The sequence below is a fragment of the Zootoca vivipara genome, chromosome 9 (genome assembly GCF_965207765.1).
Source record: "Zootoca vivipara chromosome 9, rZooViv2.hap1.1, whole genome shotgun sequence".
Classification (NCBI taxonomy): Eukaryota; Metazoa; Chordata; class Lepidosauria; order Squamata; family Lacertidae; genus Zootoca; species Zootoca vivipara.
The window spans coordinates 40,011,301-40,028,777 of NC_142592.1; the positions used below are offsets into that span (position 1 = coordinate 40,011,301).

The following is a 17,477-nucleotide window of genomic DNA, read 5'->3' on the forward strand; positions in this document are numbered from 1 at the left end:
AGGCTGGAAAGGTATTTAAAATAAAAGTTTTTAAAATGAGGTGGTTTAGTTTGAGGTTTGGATGGGTGCCAGAAATGTCTGGATGGGTGTCAGAAATGGAAACCCATCCATAATGGAAATGATGGTATATGTCTGGATCTATAAATGGCGGTTATAACCCTAACCAACTTTTCCAGTGGTGAGGGTGTAGGGAATATTAAGAACAGAATTATGGCTTGGAAGCCTATTTGGCTACAAACTGGAAATAAGCCCTTGGGGGACAAAGCTAGTGTCCCACTAATTACTTTCTTCATATTCGAGCAGCGTCCATTAGTAGAGTGGACGTTTTCCACTTGGACAGACCTGGTATGTTCAGTATGTAATTGTAGGGAAGCACTTATGGGAGAGGATGCAAAATGCAAGTTTGAGGGGTTGAGGTTCTCTTCTATTGTTGCCAGGAACTTCAGGGCCCGATCTTTCAGGTAGCTTCATGCGGTTATATCTGATGGATGTGATGGAATGAAACCAACACAAGTCCCATTTGGGAGCAGGTGGGCAATACGGAGTACAATCATGAATAGTCTGCCAGCTCTTTGGACAAGAAGGGATACGGCCATGCTTGATCTAAGCAAACTCATGAGGCATACATGTTTGTTCAGACAACATCCTGGAACAAATAGTTTCTCTGTGCAACTAGCCTCTGATTATCCTAATGATGACTGTATTTAGGAATGATGTAGATTTTAAAGAACTCCCAGCGGCAGGAAGTGGGTTGTAAGAAACTGCCGGAATACCTGTGCCCAAATTGGGATTGTGTTGGATTTTGGCAACTCTGAGAGATACTAGTTGATTTACATGTGCAAGGGAGTATGGGGTGGGGGTGGAGAGGGGCGGTATACTTTTAAAAACCTGTAGATTAGTGCTGATGCAGGGACAACCCATTTTTTTATATGTTTATGTCATGCATAATATCCCACTCACCAAATTTATGGAGCACCACACATTATGGCAGGATATAACATAAGATAACATAACATGGTGTATTGCTACATTGGCAGACATACCACCTCCATTAAAGAATGCCAGAATAACTGGTCCGGCAGCATGCCATACTAATGTCTAACAGCTTGGGAAGTCTGCCATTACCCCACCCCATCTTTTCCTCCTTTATACCATAACATTTATTACATACATATTGCCATGGCTCCAGAAGTATGAGCATTTGGAAAGTATTTCAATATATCCTCCTAAAAGACATTAATGGCAAGATATGCCAGACTGGGGGAAAAACATACCAGTTACATTATGTATGTTCAGGTACAGAACCACTCACCCATGCAAAACAAGCACCCTTAGTTCATGGGGGGGGGGAATCAATGTTATGAAATGACAGAAATATTAGGAACACATCCCATTTCTCTAAGAGGAAGAAGAAACTGGGTTTCTGAGCTGATAAACATTCACTTTTGTTGGCCTGTCGTACAAAGTTTCATGTATTTTTTTGGCAAGTTAAGCAACCAACATCACAGCCTCCATTCTAGCATAAACAGCACCTGCTGCTAAAATTTCCTGTTATGTTCACTTGATTATTTTTAGTGAAATAACACTCGGAATTTTAAATTACAAAATTGTAATCAGTGTTCCAAGAAGTGTGTGTGTGTGATCCAACCAACCCTTTCCCTCTTGGTCAAATTTCAAGAGAAAGAAAAATGTATGTTTCAAAGAGAAGGGGGAAGAAAGCCAGAGGCTCATTTCATGTGTCAAGGCAATACACAAGACACCTGCAAATGGATTGTTGTTGAAAGTCTTCCAACATTTCCTGTTATCCTTAAGCAGACAATTTTCACACTCTGTGCACACAAATTAAAATTTGTAAAGCACTTTAATATTATCAAACCTAAACACTATAAATGTAAACATGTCATTCAACGTTTAAATTGAGCTAGGGTCAGAGAAAACGGTCATAAGAAAATGTGAACCATAGTGAACCGTCATCCAAAACAAAGATCTGGAATCATTCTGAGAGTTCAGTTAGCATCTTTTTGGTTTGTTTTTCAGTTTAATTTTCTCCGAAGTACCATTCTCAACTGTATTTGGTTTCAGCTGAGGTATGGGAATACTGAAATAGCTGCCAAAGGCAGGCTTAATCAGTAGGATCAAACCCAGCTGCTTAATAAACCTTAAGAAGTACTAGTAAACTGAGGAGATTTCCCAGTCCCAAGGTTTCCAAGCCAACATTAACTTTGGAGAAGTCCCTGTAGTGTTGGGTGATGATCTAAACTGAACATTCAAAATGATGGTTTGCTTCATCACCAAGGGAAAACAGCACAATGCCCAGGACCCAGATTCCAGAGAAGTGTTATGGTATGGAGTTTAGAATCAAGCAAGGGAGATATAGTGTGCTTCCATTAGAACATGAAAGCCCTGCTAGCAAGGCTAGAGGTGATCTAATATATTTTTGAACCATGAAGAAAAAAGGTGGCAGGTGTGTAGATAGAGGTATTCAATGCATGCAGTTTTCTCTCCTTCTCCCCCATTTTTAACAGCCTGGGCCCACATCAAACAACTTCCAGACACATCGCCTGAAAGTTGCAGGGATGGGAGGACAACCTAAAATCCATCTTCTCTCCAAACCTGAATATTCACAAGAAGAGAAGCACTAGTTTGTACAAAATGTAATAGAAAAGAAAACCATATTTACAAATGAAATGAATGCCTTCTCAACTGCTCTTGTCAGAGGGTTCACTCCATGTTCTGCAGACTGCTAAGCAAGCATTGTTTTCTTTGCAGGAGAAAGAAGAGAGGAACAAAAAGGCGTTCTACTCCTCCAACCATAGAGAGGGCGTCCCTCCTTCCATAACTTGCTTAGTAAATCCAGAGGAGGTGGGGGAATCCCATTTCACAAAATGTTCAGGCCCTTCCTCCTGGCCTCTGCCTACCAAAAAAAACAAGGCCTTCTGTTGGCTTAAATGCAAGAAAGGTATTAAGATAAAGCCAAGTAGGGTATGGTTGGAAGGATACAAGAGAGGAGAATCAGCTGCAGGAAATGTGGCTCGAAAAAGAATGGCTGCTTCCAAAGCTCAGGGCCTGTGCCTGTCCATGCGTTCAGTTCTACTGCAATGTGCCCAAGATAGCCGAAGAGCACTTTTCACAGTCCTTTCCAGTTAGGAAAGCAGAACAACAGACCCATGAAAAAGTGAGGTGCTTTGCCACATTTTTGGGAAGCAACAACGGACCTGTTGCCCTTACCTGAGGGTTCCTGCTGTAAACGAAACAATATCGCTTCTAACAAGTGTCTCATTTTAACTTGCATTTACAGTTATTCCTCCTTGGTAGCCAAACTGCTGTTATCAGTATCATATGCACTGAGGACAGGGCCAGAACAATTCTCAAGATGCTAAGTGATACCGCTTTTGCACTTTTGAACCTGCCGGTCCCCTTCACAACAATATTCCCCACATCTTCCCAACTCTGCTCTCCAGTCGTCACCACAGCATCTGTAGGATCTGATGATTCATCTCCTCATGCCCTGTGGAAGACAAGCTGTGTATTTCCACAACACTATAATTATCAAATATAAGAATATATTCAATAAATACACATATACACATGTCTGAGTTGTGCTGGCCCTATTCCCACCACCACCAACGCCGCCTTCTTCCCCTTTCTATACACCATCAGCAGAGAAAGCCTTTCCATATTCCTCTTGCTTGTGTTGCATGAAATGCTAGAGGAGGGAGAAATGGCTGAGCCTTCTCCCTGCCAGATTAAATTCATCAGAACAACAGTGGAGCTTGAGTTGCCAGCCCTGCTCTTCTTTTCATTCACTGCCCTTTATGTTCCCTTGCACTGGAAAGGTTTGCTTTGCTGGGTTTGTCTACTAAATATCGTAGCAATAAGAAACTCATGTTGTTACAACGTATCAATTAATTTTCACATTTAAGCTTGTGCATAAACCAACCCATATTTGATATTTCACCATTTCAAAATTAACAAGTTGTTCATGAGTAGCACAAAACCTGCAACAAAACCTCCCCTGGGACCCCAACATTTGAATTTTCCCAAGACTTTTGCTGAAAGTTTCACTGGCGTTTGCTTTTATCATTCCAATTCATCTTTCAGAACTGACCTCACTGGGTTACTGTTGACTGGACTACTGGCTAGATCTGCATACATATCAAACCTCCCCTCCCCCTGGTAAATATACCAAGATTTCAATACATTTTTATCTTCAGTGTATATATATATATATATATATATGTATATGTATATATGCAACTCCATATTTCAGCCTTTAACCCACAGAGTCTTCATAAAAGAACTGAATGATTTTTTTGCATTTAATCAACATAAAATGCATTAAGTTGATCCCACACTATTCACGTCCCATCAATTTTGCTTAAAAGTACATATGCAAGAAGACCTGTATCTTCTTCATGCCCATTCTATCTCTTCCATTCTCCGCCTCAGGCCACCTTCTCGTATCTGTACTAACCATCACAGTTTGGTGCCGAGAAAACCCCAAACTCTGCGGCTATTGCTCCCACTCGTATGCTGTCCCCTCCTCAACCATGCCTTTGCCTTTCCCAACTGTGAAAACACAAGCTAAGCTACTAAGCTCTGACATGTGATGGCCAGGAAATGGAACTGTGAGTGGAGAAATGAAAAGAGATCATCGGGGATGGGGGATCTGGGGAAAGAAAGAGGTGGCACTTCGCATTAGCGCTGCCTAAGCAGAACTCCAATGCTCCACAAAGAAAAAAAGAGTAGCAGAAGAGTAGCAAATGGGAACTAGGTCTGAACCCACCACCTGCCCCTCCCACACGTTGCATTTCCAGCACCATCCCCTCCCATGCTTTTTCCCCATCACTCAGACATCAGACTCAATACTGGAAAGTTTCTCATAAACATGCCCGTTGCTGGAGCCATTGAAAGCCCTGGGGTTTTTGTTGTTAGGCACACAGGGGTTGGACTGGTTCCCTATACAGATGTCCTTCTGGAAACGGGCTGGCACAGCCCCATGGAGGGCCGAGACCACCGGCTTGTTGGTGGTGACAATGGCTCGGAAGTCTGGCCTGGCCTTGGGCCCTCCTGCCACCACAGGCTGCCTGAAGAAATAGGATTTGCTGCCGTGGAGCAAGCACTGGTCATCCCCAAAAGTGGGGATGAAAGGGTTTTGAGTGACCCGGTCGGGGTAGAGCGACTTGCTGAGCATATAACCACCACTAATGCCAGGATTGTTGTGGTGATGGTGGCTGGTGGCGGGCACTGAGGACTTGTTGTTGGCAAAAGTGGACTCGCTGGCTGGCATCTCAAACATGTGGGCATAGGGGCTTCCCTCCAAAAAGCGGCCCTTGTCCTTCAGGCTGACGCTGCGGGGGGCCAGGGCGGCGTCTTCCTTCTGCAGATCCACAAAGGTGTCGTAGGAGTGCTGCCGGCGGAGCTTGTTGCGATTCTTCTTCTGCACCTTGGAGGCAGAGTTGGAAGGGCTCTGAGGATACTTGGTAGTGGAGGTGCTGGTTACCACGGGCACAGGAGCAGATGGCTGATCCAGCTCTTGGAGGGAGTTGTCCTCACTGATGTCGTAGAGGTTTCCGGCCTTCTTGCAGGCTTCACACCGGATGCATGGCTGGCGGGTGGAGTTCTGCCCCACCACAGTCGGAGTGTAGTTATGCAGCTTCGATGGGCAACTGCGGCAATAGTTAGCGCCAGGGCGTTCCTCCCAATCAAGATTGGTGAGGTTTTTCTCCCATGGTGCTGGTACCCCACTCACAACACTGTGCTTGTGCTCATTGTTTGCTCCAAACTCCCCCGACCCATGTTTGTGGTGGGTCCTGTTAGTACATGTCCCTGCTCCCCCTATAGTGTCACGCTTGAAGTCATCTCCCCGCTCTTTATAAATATCCGTCAGATCCACATGTTCCCAGTGCGGTGAGTTCTCCTTAGCCCGAAACTGGTCTAAATAGAAATCCCGTAGCCCTTCCTTGTCCCTAAAGTAGCGCTTGTGGTCAGGGGAACGGGGACGCCGGCGATAGGCCAGTTCAATCTCATCAAACTCTCTCCGTGACTTGGCCGAGGCTGGCCGCTTCTTTAGACTATCTTTATACTGCTGTTTTCGCCGCTTTGCGGCGTTGCCCTCAATGTTGCCATAAGTCACGGTATGAGTCGATATGTCCGAGACATCTGAACGGATCAAATCATCATGTGCCCCTCCACCACTGTATCGGTCACCCTTGAAAGACAACTTGCCATAGAGGTCACCTAACTGGCTATGTTTGGCCGGCGGCAAACCGATATCTAATGGCTTCTTACTGAGAGATCGAGGCTGTGCGGAGAAGGGTGGATTATCACAGTCATATAGTCCATCGATGGAGCTGGTGCTCCCTATGCTATGGGGGCGATGGTGGTGATGATAATGGTCTTGGTAAACATTGCTTTCTTTCAGCTGCAGATTACCAAAGGTCCTTTCCACCTCACTAATATAATCACTGAAGAGGTTTTCCTCGCAGGGGGGGTTGTTATAAGACTTGCAGTCGGAGTGAGTAAAGCTACGGCGGTGCTCAGAAATATCGTAGACAGAGGATTCGCGACGGATAAAATCCAGGGCACTTTGTGGTGAGCCATTGACACCTGAAAGGTTTGCCATGTTCTTTGCTGTTCGGAGCAGGCGCAAAATGTTGGAATGGGTATTGTTCATGGTGGCAGTGGGGGAGTTCATGGAAGAATGGCGGTCCTCGATAGCCACTCCATGGATGCAGCTGTAAATACCCTGCAATTGGGGAAAGCAAAGGCAGGTTAGCAGGGGAGCATTCCAGCAGGGGAGCTGCAGAGCTTGGAGGACTGAGACAAAGAACCTTGTCCTTTGCTAAATAGGATCCTCAGTGGGATATCGTTGGGAGATAAGACAATCTAGACACTATCATAATGGTTCTTCCACTTTTAATCTTCCTCCACCTTTGCTCCTCTATCCCTTGCCCTTTCATTATTAAATTGAAATAAATCTAGAAATTTATTCAGACCTTTATTGAAGTGGTTTGTTTGTTTTTAGACATGCTTGCAGATGTTTCTTACAGATCAGATGCTCAGGAGTGCTGTGGCCAGGAATACTGTTTAAGCTGCAGGACTTGATCACTGTTTTCCAATGACCTGTAAGCACTTCAGATAGTTTGTAATCATGCACATGAGATTATTCTGAATCTCCAACTACTGCAGATAGGCCATTAGACAAGCCTTTGATCCACAGCAGTTGTTTACATTTAGTTTCTAGGCATGATTCAAGGTGATACTTCTTACTTAGAATACCCTAAAAAGCCCAACTCCTTCCTTTGCAAATATTCTTTAGTTTACAAATCTTGGAAACAGGTCTGAGGAAACATATAACCAGTCAGAAATTTGAGACTGCCAGGGCATGACTTTTAGAGGTACAGCATATTGGTTCACTTGGCACAGTTTCCTGACCCTCTGCATAGCCTTTAGTCATTGTTATTCATCTTGATCACAGACTCTGACCCACAATTGCGGTATGAGTTACAGCTCTTTCTCCCTAGTCCTGATAAAGAATTGTATAAATTAGGAAGTTATACAAAATAGATTTTCCCAACCAGAATAATGCTGTCTTAATACTTTGTCTGAGTTTGACTTTTCTGGTCAAAGAATCCCGCATTTTAAAATCATCCTAAAAATGAATCAGAGTTTTACAATCAAGAGCCTAGTCTAGTAAGCAAAGAGAGTAATGAAGGGGGGGGGAATCCACATTTTAACAATGAACATTTACATTGTCACTTCCAAATCATCTTTAATCCTGGGAAGACTCAAACTGATGAATTTACTAGGTGAAAGGCAGCTTATGCAGGAGCATCTAATTCCTTAGTGCAGCATCACACAATGTAATAATATTGGGTGGGATCTGTCAATGCAGCCTTGTGCAGTTCATAATCTCTAACTGAACAGAGAAATGAGCTTTCTTGTATGTTTTCCACAGCTCACAAATTGGAGTGATAACCAGTAGCAGGGCCTTCTTACAGGTGGTGGCCTGGCTATGGAATGCCACACACACACCCCAGAAGTTCTGCTTGCTCCTTCATTGTTTAGTTTTTGCCAGTTTGAAGACTCATCTCTTTCTGCAAGCATTTGGAAATAACTGGATTTATCAGGCTCTGATCTAATGATAGCTGCTGTTTTAATGTTTTTAATGTAGTAATCTAATTGCGTGTTTGTGAGTGTGAGTGAGTGAGACTATTTGTTGTGTAGATATTGTATGCTGCCCTGAGATTGTTACTGCTGAAGGGGGGGGATAAAAAAATCTACTAAATAAATAATAATATTTGAAATAATGAAAGGGAAAGAATTTTTGAATTCAAGGAAATTCATACAGAAATTATTTGCTAGAGAGAAAGTTTTTGATCCAAGTGTCCTTTGTTTCCATCAGTAAAATCTGCTCAGAAACATGGAGGGGGGAGTTACCTAAAAGTCAGAGTTCTACATAATTTTCTGCTCCAAAGAAACCCCTCTTCTTGTTTTGAGTCTTTCGTTATGCTTCTCCAAGACATTTACTCTGAAGCAAAGCTGAAATAGTGGCCACTCCCCCAGCCCTGAACCAACACTTGAAAAAGTCTTGCTTTACCATTCAGAGACCAGGTCCTGCCTTCATCCAAGCACCTCTTATAGTGCTGCTTGAAACAGGTGGCTTCCGCCTGCTGCATGGCAAGGATGCTCTTGTTCTTTCAGATAAATTACCAAGAATTACAGAAAACCTATTCACACCTTGTTAAAGAAGTGGCTGAGGCCACGCTCCCAAGAATTTGGATTCTCCCAACCTTTCAAAGTTCCATTTTCTTTTCCTAGATTTTCTCTCTCAAGGCCAAATGCTTCTTACATAGAGGCCAGAAATGACAGCCATAGGCACAAGGGGAAGTAATGAGAAAGGCTAGTTTGAGGTCTAGTAGCATAATAGATAAAATTGTTGAATAATAAAACTCCAGGCCTGAGTGGAGGGATCAGTCGTGATGGTGGCTTTCCTTCCTTGAGGCTGAAAGTACTCACCCTGCTGATGGAGAAGACAACGCCAGGTTTGCCAGAGCAAACGCCCATGAAGCAGTGGCGGAATTGCCAATAAAAGAGATGTTCACAGATGAAGGTGATGAGGCTGAGGGCCATGGCTGCTCCCAACATATAGAAGACTCCGGCCATGTTATCAATGTCCAGCTGGCTGCTCATTACCTCATTCTTCTCATTATGGCAGATCCCAGTGAGCCAAAGGGCTTCTAGCTCCTCCATCTCACCTGGAAAAGATGGGTGGGAAAGAAGAGTGGGTGAGTTTTAAGTGCAGCTTTCCCTCTCACGAGCTACTATTTAGAAAGGAAAGATCCTCCCCAAGGCTTGTTTTTCAGCTGGAACTCAATGGAGCTCAGTTCCAGCACCTCTCTGGTGGGCGCCATTGCCATTCTAAGAGAACAAGGGAGGCATTCATGGTGAGTTCCGGCACCTCTTTTTCTAGAAAAATAGAACTGACCCTCCAGTCCTCAAATTTCATTTCCACTTATGTTGGATTCACCTAGCCTGAAAACTATACTGGGGCAGTGGGGTGGTGGGTCCACATATGAACTTATTTTTAATAAGTAGAATAGCCACTATACAGGTGAAACTCGGAAAATTAGAATATCGTCGAAAAGTGCATTTATTTCAGTAATGCAACTTAAAAGGTGAAACCAATATATGAGATAGATGCATGACATGCAAAGCAAGATATGTCAAGCCTTTATTTTTGGCAATTGTAATTATTTGTCGTTAGGCGGGTCGATTATAAATGGAATGTAATTAATGAAATGTAACAGTGATGTATATTTTTGTTTATTTTTGTATTATTGTAACTATTTGTTTTATTACTGTGGAATTTCCCAAAGAAAGCATTTGTAAAAATTAAAAGAAAAAGAAAAAATAATAAGTTGCATTACTAAAATAAATGCACTTTTTGACAATATTCTAATTTTCCGAGTTTCACCTGTACATCAGAAGTTCATAGTACGGGTGAATAACAAAAAAGATAGCATTGCTGCTGGCTTGTTGTTGTTGTTGTTGTTGTTGTTGTTGTTTTAGCATTAGTGGCAGGATATAATAGCTTCACTCAATGGAGACGCACTCCTAGTTCCTCATCCAGATCACTTACCATCACCAAAGAGCTGTAGGATTGCCAGATCCACTTGCCGCTTCCAGCCTGAATTCTTCTGGATGGCAATGCCGTAGCCCGTTGAAGCAAAGACCTTCCCACTCCCAATTGTCACCAGCTTGCAGCCTTCATCTCTGCCAGCCATGTAGTTTAGCACAGCTGCATCATAAATAAAAGCATCCAGCTTCCTGCATGATGTCAAGAAACAAGAGAGAATGAAGTAAAGATAAGAGTCTGTGCAGACCTAAATCATTATGCGATGCTGAAGAAAGTTGAGAACTCTCATGTGACCTCAGGTAACCAAACACAGAGGAAGCTAGGCTGAACAATTGCTCGGGCACAATCAACATTGAGATGAGGGCAGGTTGTAGCATGACCACACAAATCTGCAGCATCTTCCAATGGATCTAAACAGGGTGCTAAACTGTAGCTCTCCAGGCTGCCGGTTTGTCTGCGGAGGAAAATGGCGGCGCGGAGCATATCGTCCAATTAAGAGACGACTGTTACCGGGCATTTTGGGTGACAGGGGTGAATTTCAGGGTTAGGCACCTCCCTTAAAAAGCCCCATGGAAGAGTGGGGTCTTTCATATTCAGTTTCCAAATTCCAAAAGGAAGTGATAGAAGAAAATTCGAAAGTATTTAAAAAAGGCATATAATATCCTTTTGGAGTGGGAAACTAAAGATGAAGAAGTAAAATCGGTAATGATTAAATGGGCACAAGATATAGGTCACAATATACAATTTGAAGATCGGATAAAATTGTGGAAAATAAATTTGAAATTTATGGATTGTATATTGTTGAGAGAGAATTATATGAAGATGATGTGTAGATGGTATATATCACCGGTTAAACTGGCAAAAATCTATAAAAATGAAAAGAAAGAGTGTTGGAGGTGTGAGGCTGAAGGTACCTTTTATGTGGTGGGGATGTAAAAATGTAAAACTGTATTGGGAAATGATATATAATGAACTGAAGAAAATGTTGAAAATAACATTTGTGAAACAACCTGTTAGGTATTTTAGGTCAAGATTTGCCGAAAGAGAACAGGACACTATTTATGTATGCTACTATGGCGGTGAGAATTTTGATAGCACAAAAGTGGAAGACTGGAGAAATTCCAACTAAAGAACAATGGCAAGAGAAATTGATGCACAACTATACAGAACTGGCAAAATTGACAGACAGACTTTGAGAAAAAGACAACAGTGGCTTTGAAAAAGAGTGGGAACCATTTATAACATACTTGCAGAAACAAAGGAAGAATATTGATTTGATGGCAGGATTTAAATAAACATTCACATCTTTATTAATAAAGAACATTTAAAACAATATAAGAAATGATATAGCAGACTTTAAGAAACAGCAGTGTGTAACAAGAGGGAAACAAACCAGAAGTGGAAGTTGGGGGAAGCCCAGGAGGGGATGTAACATAAATGTTATTGATATGAGATGTGTGTAATGATAGAAAAAGAAAAGTGAATAAAAATTTAATAAAAATAAATAAATAAACTGTAGCTCTCCAGACATTGGTGAATTGCAGCTCCCATTAGGCGAAGTCAGTATGGCCAATGGTCAGAGATGATGGGAGTCTAGCAACATTTGGAGGGCCACAACTTAGTTAACCTTGATTTAAAGATGCCTATGCAGCCCATTTCATTTATGACTGAACGACGCTTTCTTCTTCAGCTTGTGAATTCAGCAGCATTCCTACCACAACTATGTCGTGAATTAAGAAAGCAAAGCAGACCATTTTCCCAACCAAACAGCTGGAAAGATAGTATTAACCAAAATGTAATTACTCAAATTAGCTTCAGCCAGGACCCCTGCCTATGGGAAGAATCCCATGGGCATCTCTGTGGGATACAGAACACGAGCTGAATCAATTGAATAGGGCTACCTGTGAGTTTACACAAGTATAGTGTTGTGTTTACTGTGGAAAAGATGCAGCCCTCATATAATAGTGGTTAGGATCCCCAACTTACTAATATTTTTATATAGCAATTAACATTAGGGATTAAGATAATATCATAGTTATTTCAATAATAAAGAATTTTAAGTGATGTCTGGCCACAACTATTGCATTGCTGCTTAAGGCAATATTTCCACCAGCTAATCTGCTTTTCAGAAAGTCTGCATTGATGCAAGAAGGGAAGAATCATTCTTATATTACTTGCACATATCTAGCCAAAAAGAACAAAAAATAATAATAATGGATGAGATAAATTGTTCTTGACAACCTTGTGGTACATGGATTATATGCAACGTTTTAGCAGCAGGAATATTAGGGAGAAGGTTCTTCAAAATCCCAAGGTTTACATTAGCAACCTTATTATTTAGGGAAGAGGCAATCTCACCCTGTCTTTAATGAGGATAGTGCGTCTCCCACCGATCTTTGGTTGAACTTCACCATGTAGGCGTGCATCAGTTCGTAATTGTTGCGAATGTTCCTCTCTGTACTGCCATTAGGAACTGTCCCAAAGCGGAAAGGTGGTGAGAAAGCATTTGGGTTTTGGAACTGGAGAAAAAGAGAGAAAGAAAAGCGCTCAAGTTGTTTTCTCAGTGGTTATTTGAGAGAGAACCAGATTTTCTGGGATATCAAGTTGGTAGGTATTTCAGAGCTTTAATGGCATGTTGGCAACCAGGCCACAGCATGCCATGCATAAGGACTGTAATCCAAGGAAGCTATACATGTTCATGATGCAGCAGCTTTACTTGATATTTTCACTGTAACACTTTATACTGCCAAAGAGACGAGAGACTGAATTTAAAAGCAGTACAGCGATTCCACTATCAAAACCAAAGCAGGGGAAACAGTGAAATCACCTGCTGCATTTGCAACCACATACAATGCATTTCAGTTGTAATATTTGTTTTAAAGCTGACACAGAACAAAATATTTCCCTAAATAGCAGAATATTTTCTACTACACTGTTGAAATTATCTTCAAATGTGATTGCCAATCCTGAGATGGCGGAGGGAATGACTAGCCATTTGTTAAAAAAATCTACACACAAAAGAACATTCTAACTTATAATAGTGGTGTGCCGATGAAGAGATACAGCTATGCAAGGAAAAGTAGGCTTAGACATCCTGGATAGCTCAGTTGCTTAGAGAGTATGATAATGCCAAGGTTGCAGGTTTGGTCCCCATATGGAACAGCTGTATATTCCTGCATTGCAAAGAGTTGGACTGAAATGATCCTCAAAGGTCCCTTCCAACTCTACAATTCTATGATTCTATGTAGGATGCTCACAATTCCCACTGGCTGAGTCCACTGGTGTTACCAGTGTCAGGGAGCAAGTTTAGACATGCATAACAATATCCATTAGTCCACCTTTTTACTTTCTCCTATATAAATGGATTGCTGCCATTTTTTTTCTAGGAAGGAAAGTAAACTCTTCCCCAAAACTGAATGGCCTAGCTCATACGTGTTGGGGTCTCATTGTGTGTGCAGTGGGGAGTGCAATGCATGTTTGTAAACAGAAGTGCACTATATTACATACAACCTCATGAGTCTTTAGTATATACAAACTCCCTTCCACTCATGATCATGACCGACATTTTACTTGCAATTCTCTTCTGGGACCCAAAGGTAATAATAAATAAAGAATATAGAAAAATACAGCTGATACAGAAGGAGCACCATAATTACACTGGAACTAGAACTAGCAACATCTGAAAGCCTACTTGGTCCTATTGATTCTCTGAACATTCGGCTGGCATGGTCTGAAACAGGTGGAGGAAACTCCCCCCCCACCCCACCCTGTGCGATGTTGTTGAACTTCAACTCCCAACAAGCAGAGCTGGTGACCAGGAATGATCAGAGTTGAACTTCAGCAACATCTGGAACTCCAGAGGTTCCCTAAATCTGGTCTACAATCTAAATCAGTGAGATCCACATGTATCATCCATTTTAATTTATGTAAATTTAAAATTGCCTGGCATGGAAGTTGAATTGAAAAAATACAGTGACTCGTCTTCCTACTAAACATTATAGCATTTTATGGAAAAAAAATTCTCAAAAAAAGAGTACCATCTATTGCAAGAGCTTCAAGTTATCAGTTCATGAATCAAAAATGTTAATGCAAGATAATGATTTCTTAAGAATGTTTTGCACATTTTCCTAAAGGAGAAGACAGAAGTTTACAAATACTTCTGGGAAGTATTTTCCATATCCACAAGCCCTCTGCAGAATAAGTATGTCTGCATTAATTCCCTCTGCTGCCTTCACTTTCTTCACATAATGGATTTTGAGTAAAGGGGATTCTAATCCCTGTCTTAATTGGATATGTTGAACAGTTTCCATACATCATCCAGTCAAAAGCACTGCTGTGAGTATTCACATTGTTTCATAATATGCTCTGTGGCTGATTCAGAACAACACTTCTTCAAGCTTCTGTACCCTCCTCTTCATTGAGGACATCATTATCTAGACCCACAGTCAGAAGACCCTTGAGAAGTTCCACTTCAATAAATTTTGAGCCCAGCATCGAGATGAGACAAGAGCATTCCATGCACCAGGTTCACTTTGGGCAAATACTGTGTCCAGTAATGGTCATATACATACAGTAATCACCACTGTATACTGAAAAATTGCTGAACACCTCTCATATCTCTACATTGTGCGTTCCTACCCAGAACACACCACAAGGCCCATCGTCTATGTGAAATTTAATCTGTTTTAGTATTTCAGATTATTGTATGTTTTAATGTATATTGCGTTTCCCCCCTGATCTTATGGAAGAGGTGGAAGACAGAACAAGATCTTCAGGGTCCTTGCTTACCGTGGACATTCTTAAACAGATGATTACAGAGCAAACAATAGTCATTTAATGAAAAATAGAAGTATTAGAGGAAAAATAGATACAAAATTGACAAGATTTGAAGGAACTGTCAATGAAATGAGGAATGAAACTAAACCAGAGATGATTGAAATGGAAAATGGGAACAGAAATTGCCTAGAGGATCTAGTTCAGGCATCCCCAAACTGCGGCCCTCCAGATGTTTGGCCTACAACTCCCATGATCCCTAGCTAACAGGACCAGTGGTCAGGGAACATGGGAATTGTAGTCCAAAACATCTGGAGGGCCGAAGTTTGGGGATGCCTGATCTAGTTGCTCTGGTCCTGTCTCATTTCTCTAATATCCCAACAATACTTGTATGGAATTTAATCATTTTCATTGGAACGACAAAGTTTAATCCTTCCACACCCATGAATCTGACAAAAATGGCCCTCCACCACAATTAGTATTACAAAAAAGGTTCCCATTGGCACTAATGGAGCTTGCTTCCAATGCTGATTGCAGTTTAACGGTGGTGTTCTGTGATTGGGGAGGAAAAAGTTAATTCTCCCCTCTTCGTGCATTGTGGTTCCAATAAAACACATCCCCTCCTTCCATGCTGGGTGACAATTTTTTTTTATTAAATGTAATCCATGCAATTAATGTCTGTTTTGGCTCTGAGACAATAGTTTCTACCTTCCAGGCCTACTACAGGTGTTAATTAACATAGCAAAGCTAGGGTGATTATGTTATCCCCAATTACTTGTGTTATGAATGGTCACTTAGCTTGTCTTAAGCTTCACACAGAATTTTCACAGACCGCACTTTTTGCAACTCATGGGAATATGGCTCCATCTATAAGCTCTACACGCATGCGCATTTGTGTGGCCACACAACTGAATGTAACACTTCATGCATCTGACAAAGTGAATTCTAGTCCATTAAGACTCATGCCATAATACACCTTTTAATCTTTCAGGTACCGCAAGGCACTTGGTTACTTTTTTTTCGTAGCAGACTCACAAAGCTACTTGTCTCGGAGATGCTTCCAAATCTTTTCTAGGACTGCTGGCATCTCCCTTCATTTGAAGTGATGCTCCTCATACCATAATGTATTGAACAGACCATATCTAAAGGCAGCAAAGTTAAACTGATGACTACAGTACAGAGAACATTTCACTCTCTTATTTTATTTTGGCAGAAAAGGGTAGAAAATGGGATGGCAGCCATCTTGCAGGCCCCTTGCTGCTCCTGGTAAATTCATCCCTCATAAAACTCTTTTCAGGCTGAACTGCTGTAAGATTTTATGTGCTACTTGGTTTACCCAAGTCACAATCAATGCTTTCTGGGGTTTTATGAGCAGTAAACTTTAGCACTGACAATTACGAAAACTCCTTAAAATCCATACACAGAGAAGTAGTGGTGGGAAAAGTGAGCCGAGATGTAATCCAGGGGCCCAAAATCAGCATTAAGAGGTGGAAATTATGCCAAAGCCTTTCAAGTAAATGGAAAATTCCCTCCTCACTGCTGCAGAGAGGCATTTTGTGTGGCTTAGTAGCTGCTTTTGCCAATCTAATAATGGGCACAATGAAGGAGGCAGTGAAAGCTGCTTAACAGTCAAACCTGGTATTGATATTGTAGCAAAAATATCACACCACCCCAATCTCTCAGCAGTGCAGGATTCCAGGGGTCAGGCACTTACCTGGGGTTTGTGTTTCCTTTAGGAATGAGGCATGGTGGAGAATGTGGTGTCTTTATGATAATATGGTTTATTGACAAATATATACCACCTAAGCTATGATGGAGGGGCTTTCAGCGTGACACACTGAGAGGGTCCTGCCTTGGATTCAGACAGTCACCCCACATTGCTCTGACACCCACTTTTTCCAGCTTGCAAAATGCAACTATCTTTCCTCTTGCTTAAAGGTAAAGGGACCCCTGACCATTAGATCCAGTTGCGGACGACTCTGGGGTTGCAGCGCTCATCTCGCGTTATTGGCCGAGGGAGCCGGCGTACAGCTTCTAGGTCATGTGGCCAGCATGACAAAGCCACTTCTGGCGAACCAGAGCAGCACATGGAAACGCCATTTACCTTCCCGCTGTAGCGGTACCTATTTATCTAATAATAATAATAATAATAATAATAATAATAATAATAATAATAATAATAATTTATACCCTGCCCCCCCGCCACTCTGGGCGGCTTCCAACACACATTAAAATACATTAAAATAACACAGATTAAAAACTTCCCTAAACAGGGCTGCCTTTAGGTATTTTCTAAATGTCAGGTAGTTGTTTATCTCTCTGACCTCTGATGGGAGGGCGTTCCACAGGGCGGATGCCACTACTGAGAAGGCCCTCTGCCCGGTTCCCTGTAACTTGGCTTCTCACAGCAAGGGAACCGCCAGAAGGCCCTCGGCTCTGGATCTCAGTGTCCAGGCTGAATGATGGGGGTGAAGACACTCCTTCAGGTATACAGGACCGAGGCCGTTTAGGGCTTTAAAGGTCAGCACCAACATTTTGAATTGTGCTTGGAAACGTACTGGCA

At 42.0% G+C, this 17,477-nt stretch overlaps 1 protein-coding gene across 1 annotated transcript in view; it reads right to left on the bottom strand.

The window, feature by feature from the left end:
- Positions 1 to 1,232: 1,232 nt before the first annotated feature.
- GRIN2B (glutamate ionotropic receptor NMDA type subunit 2B) overlaps positions 1,233 to 17,477 on the bottom strand; it is a 207,938-nt gene continuing 191,693 nt past the window's right edge. Inside the window, exons 9-12 of the mRNA XM_088652051.1 lie at positions 12,500 to 12,660; positions 10,145 to 10,332; positions 9,022 to 9,260; positions 1,233 to 6,748 (exon numbers count right to left, since the gene is read on the bottom strand). Of these exons, the coding sequence (XP_088508177.1) occupies positions 4,850 to 6,748; positions 9,022 to 9,260; positions 10,145 to 10,332; positions 12,500 to 12,660 (2,487 nt within the window). The 3' untranslated portion in view covers positions 1,233 to 4,849. The remainder of the gene's footprint in view (positions 6,749 to 9,021; positions 9,261 to 10,144; positions 10,333 to 12,499; positions 12,661 to 17,477) is intronic.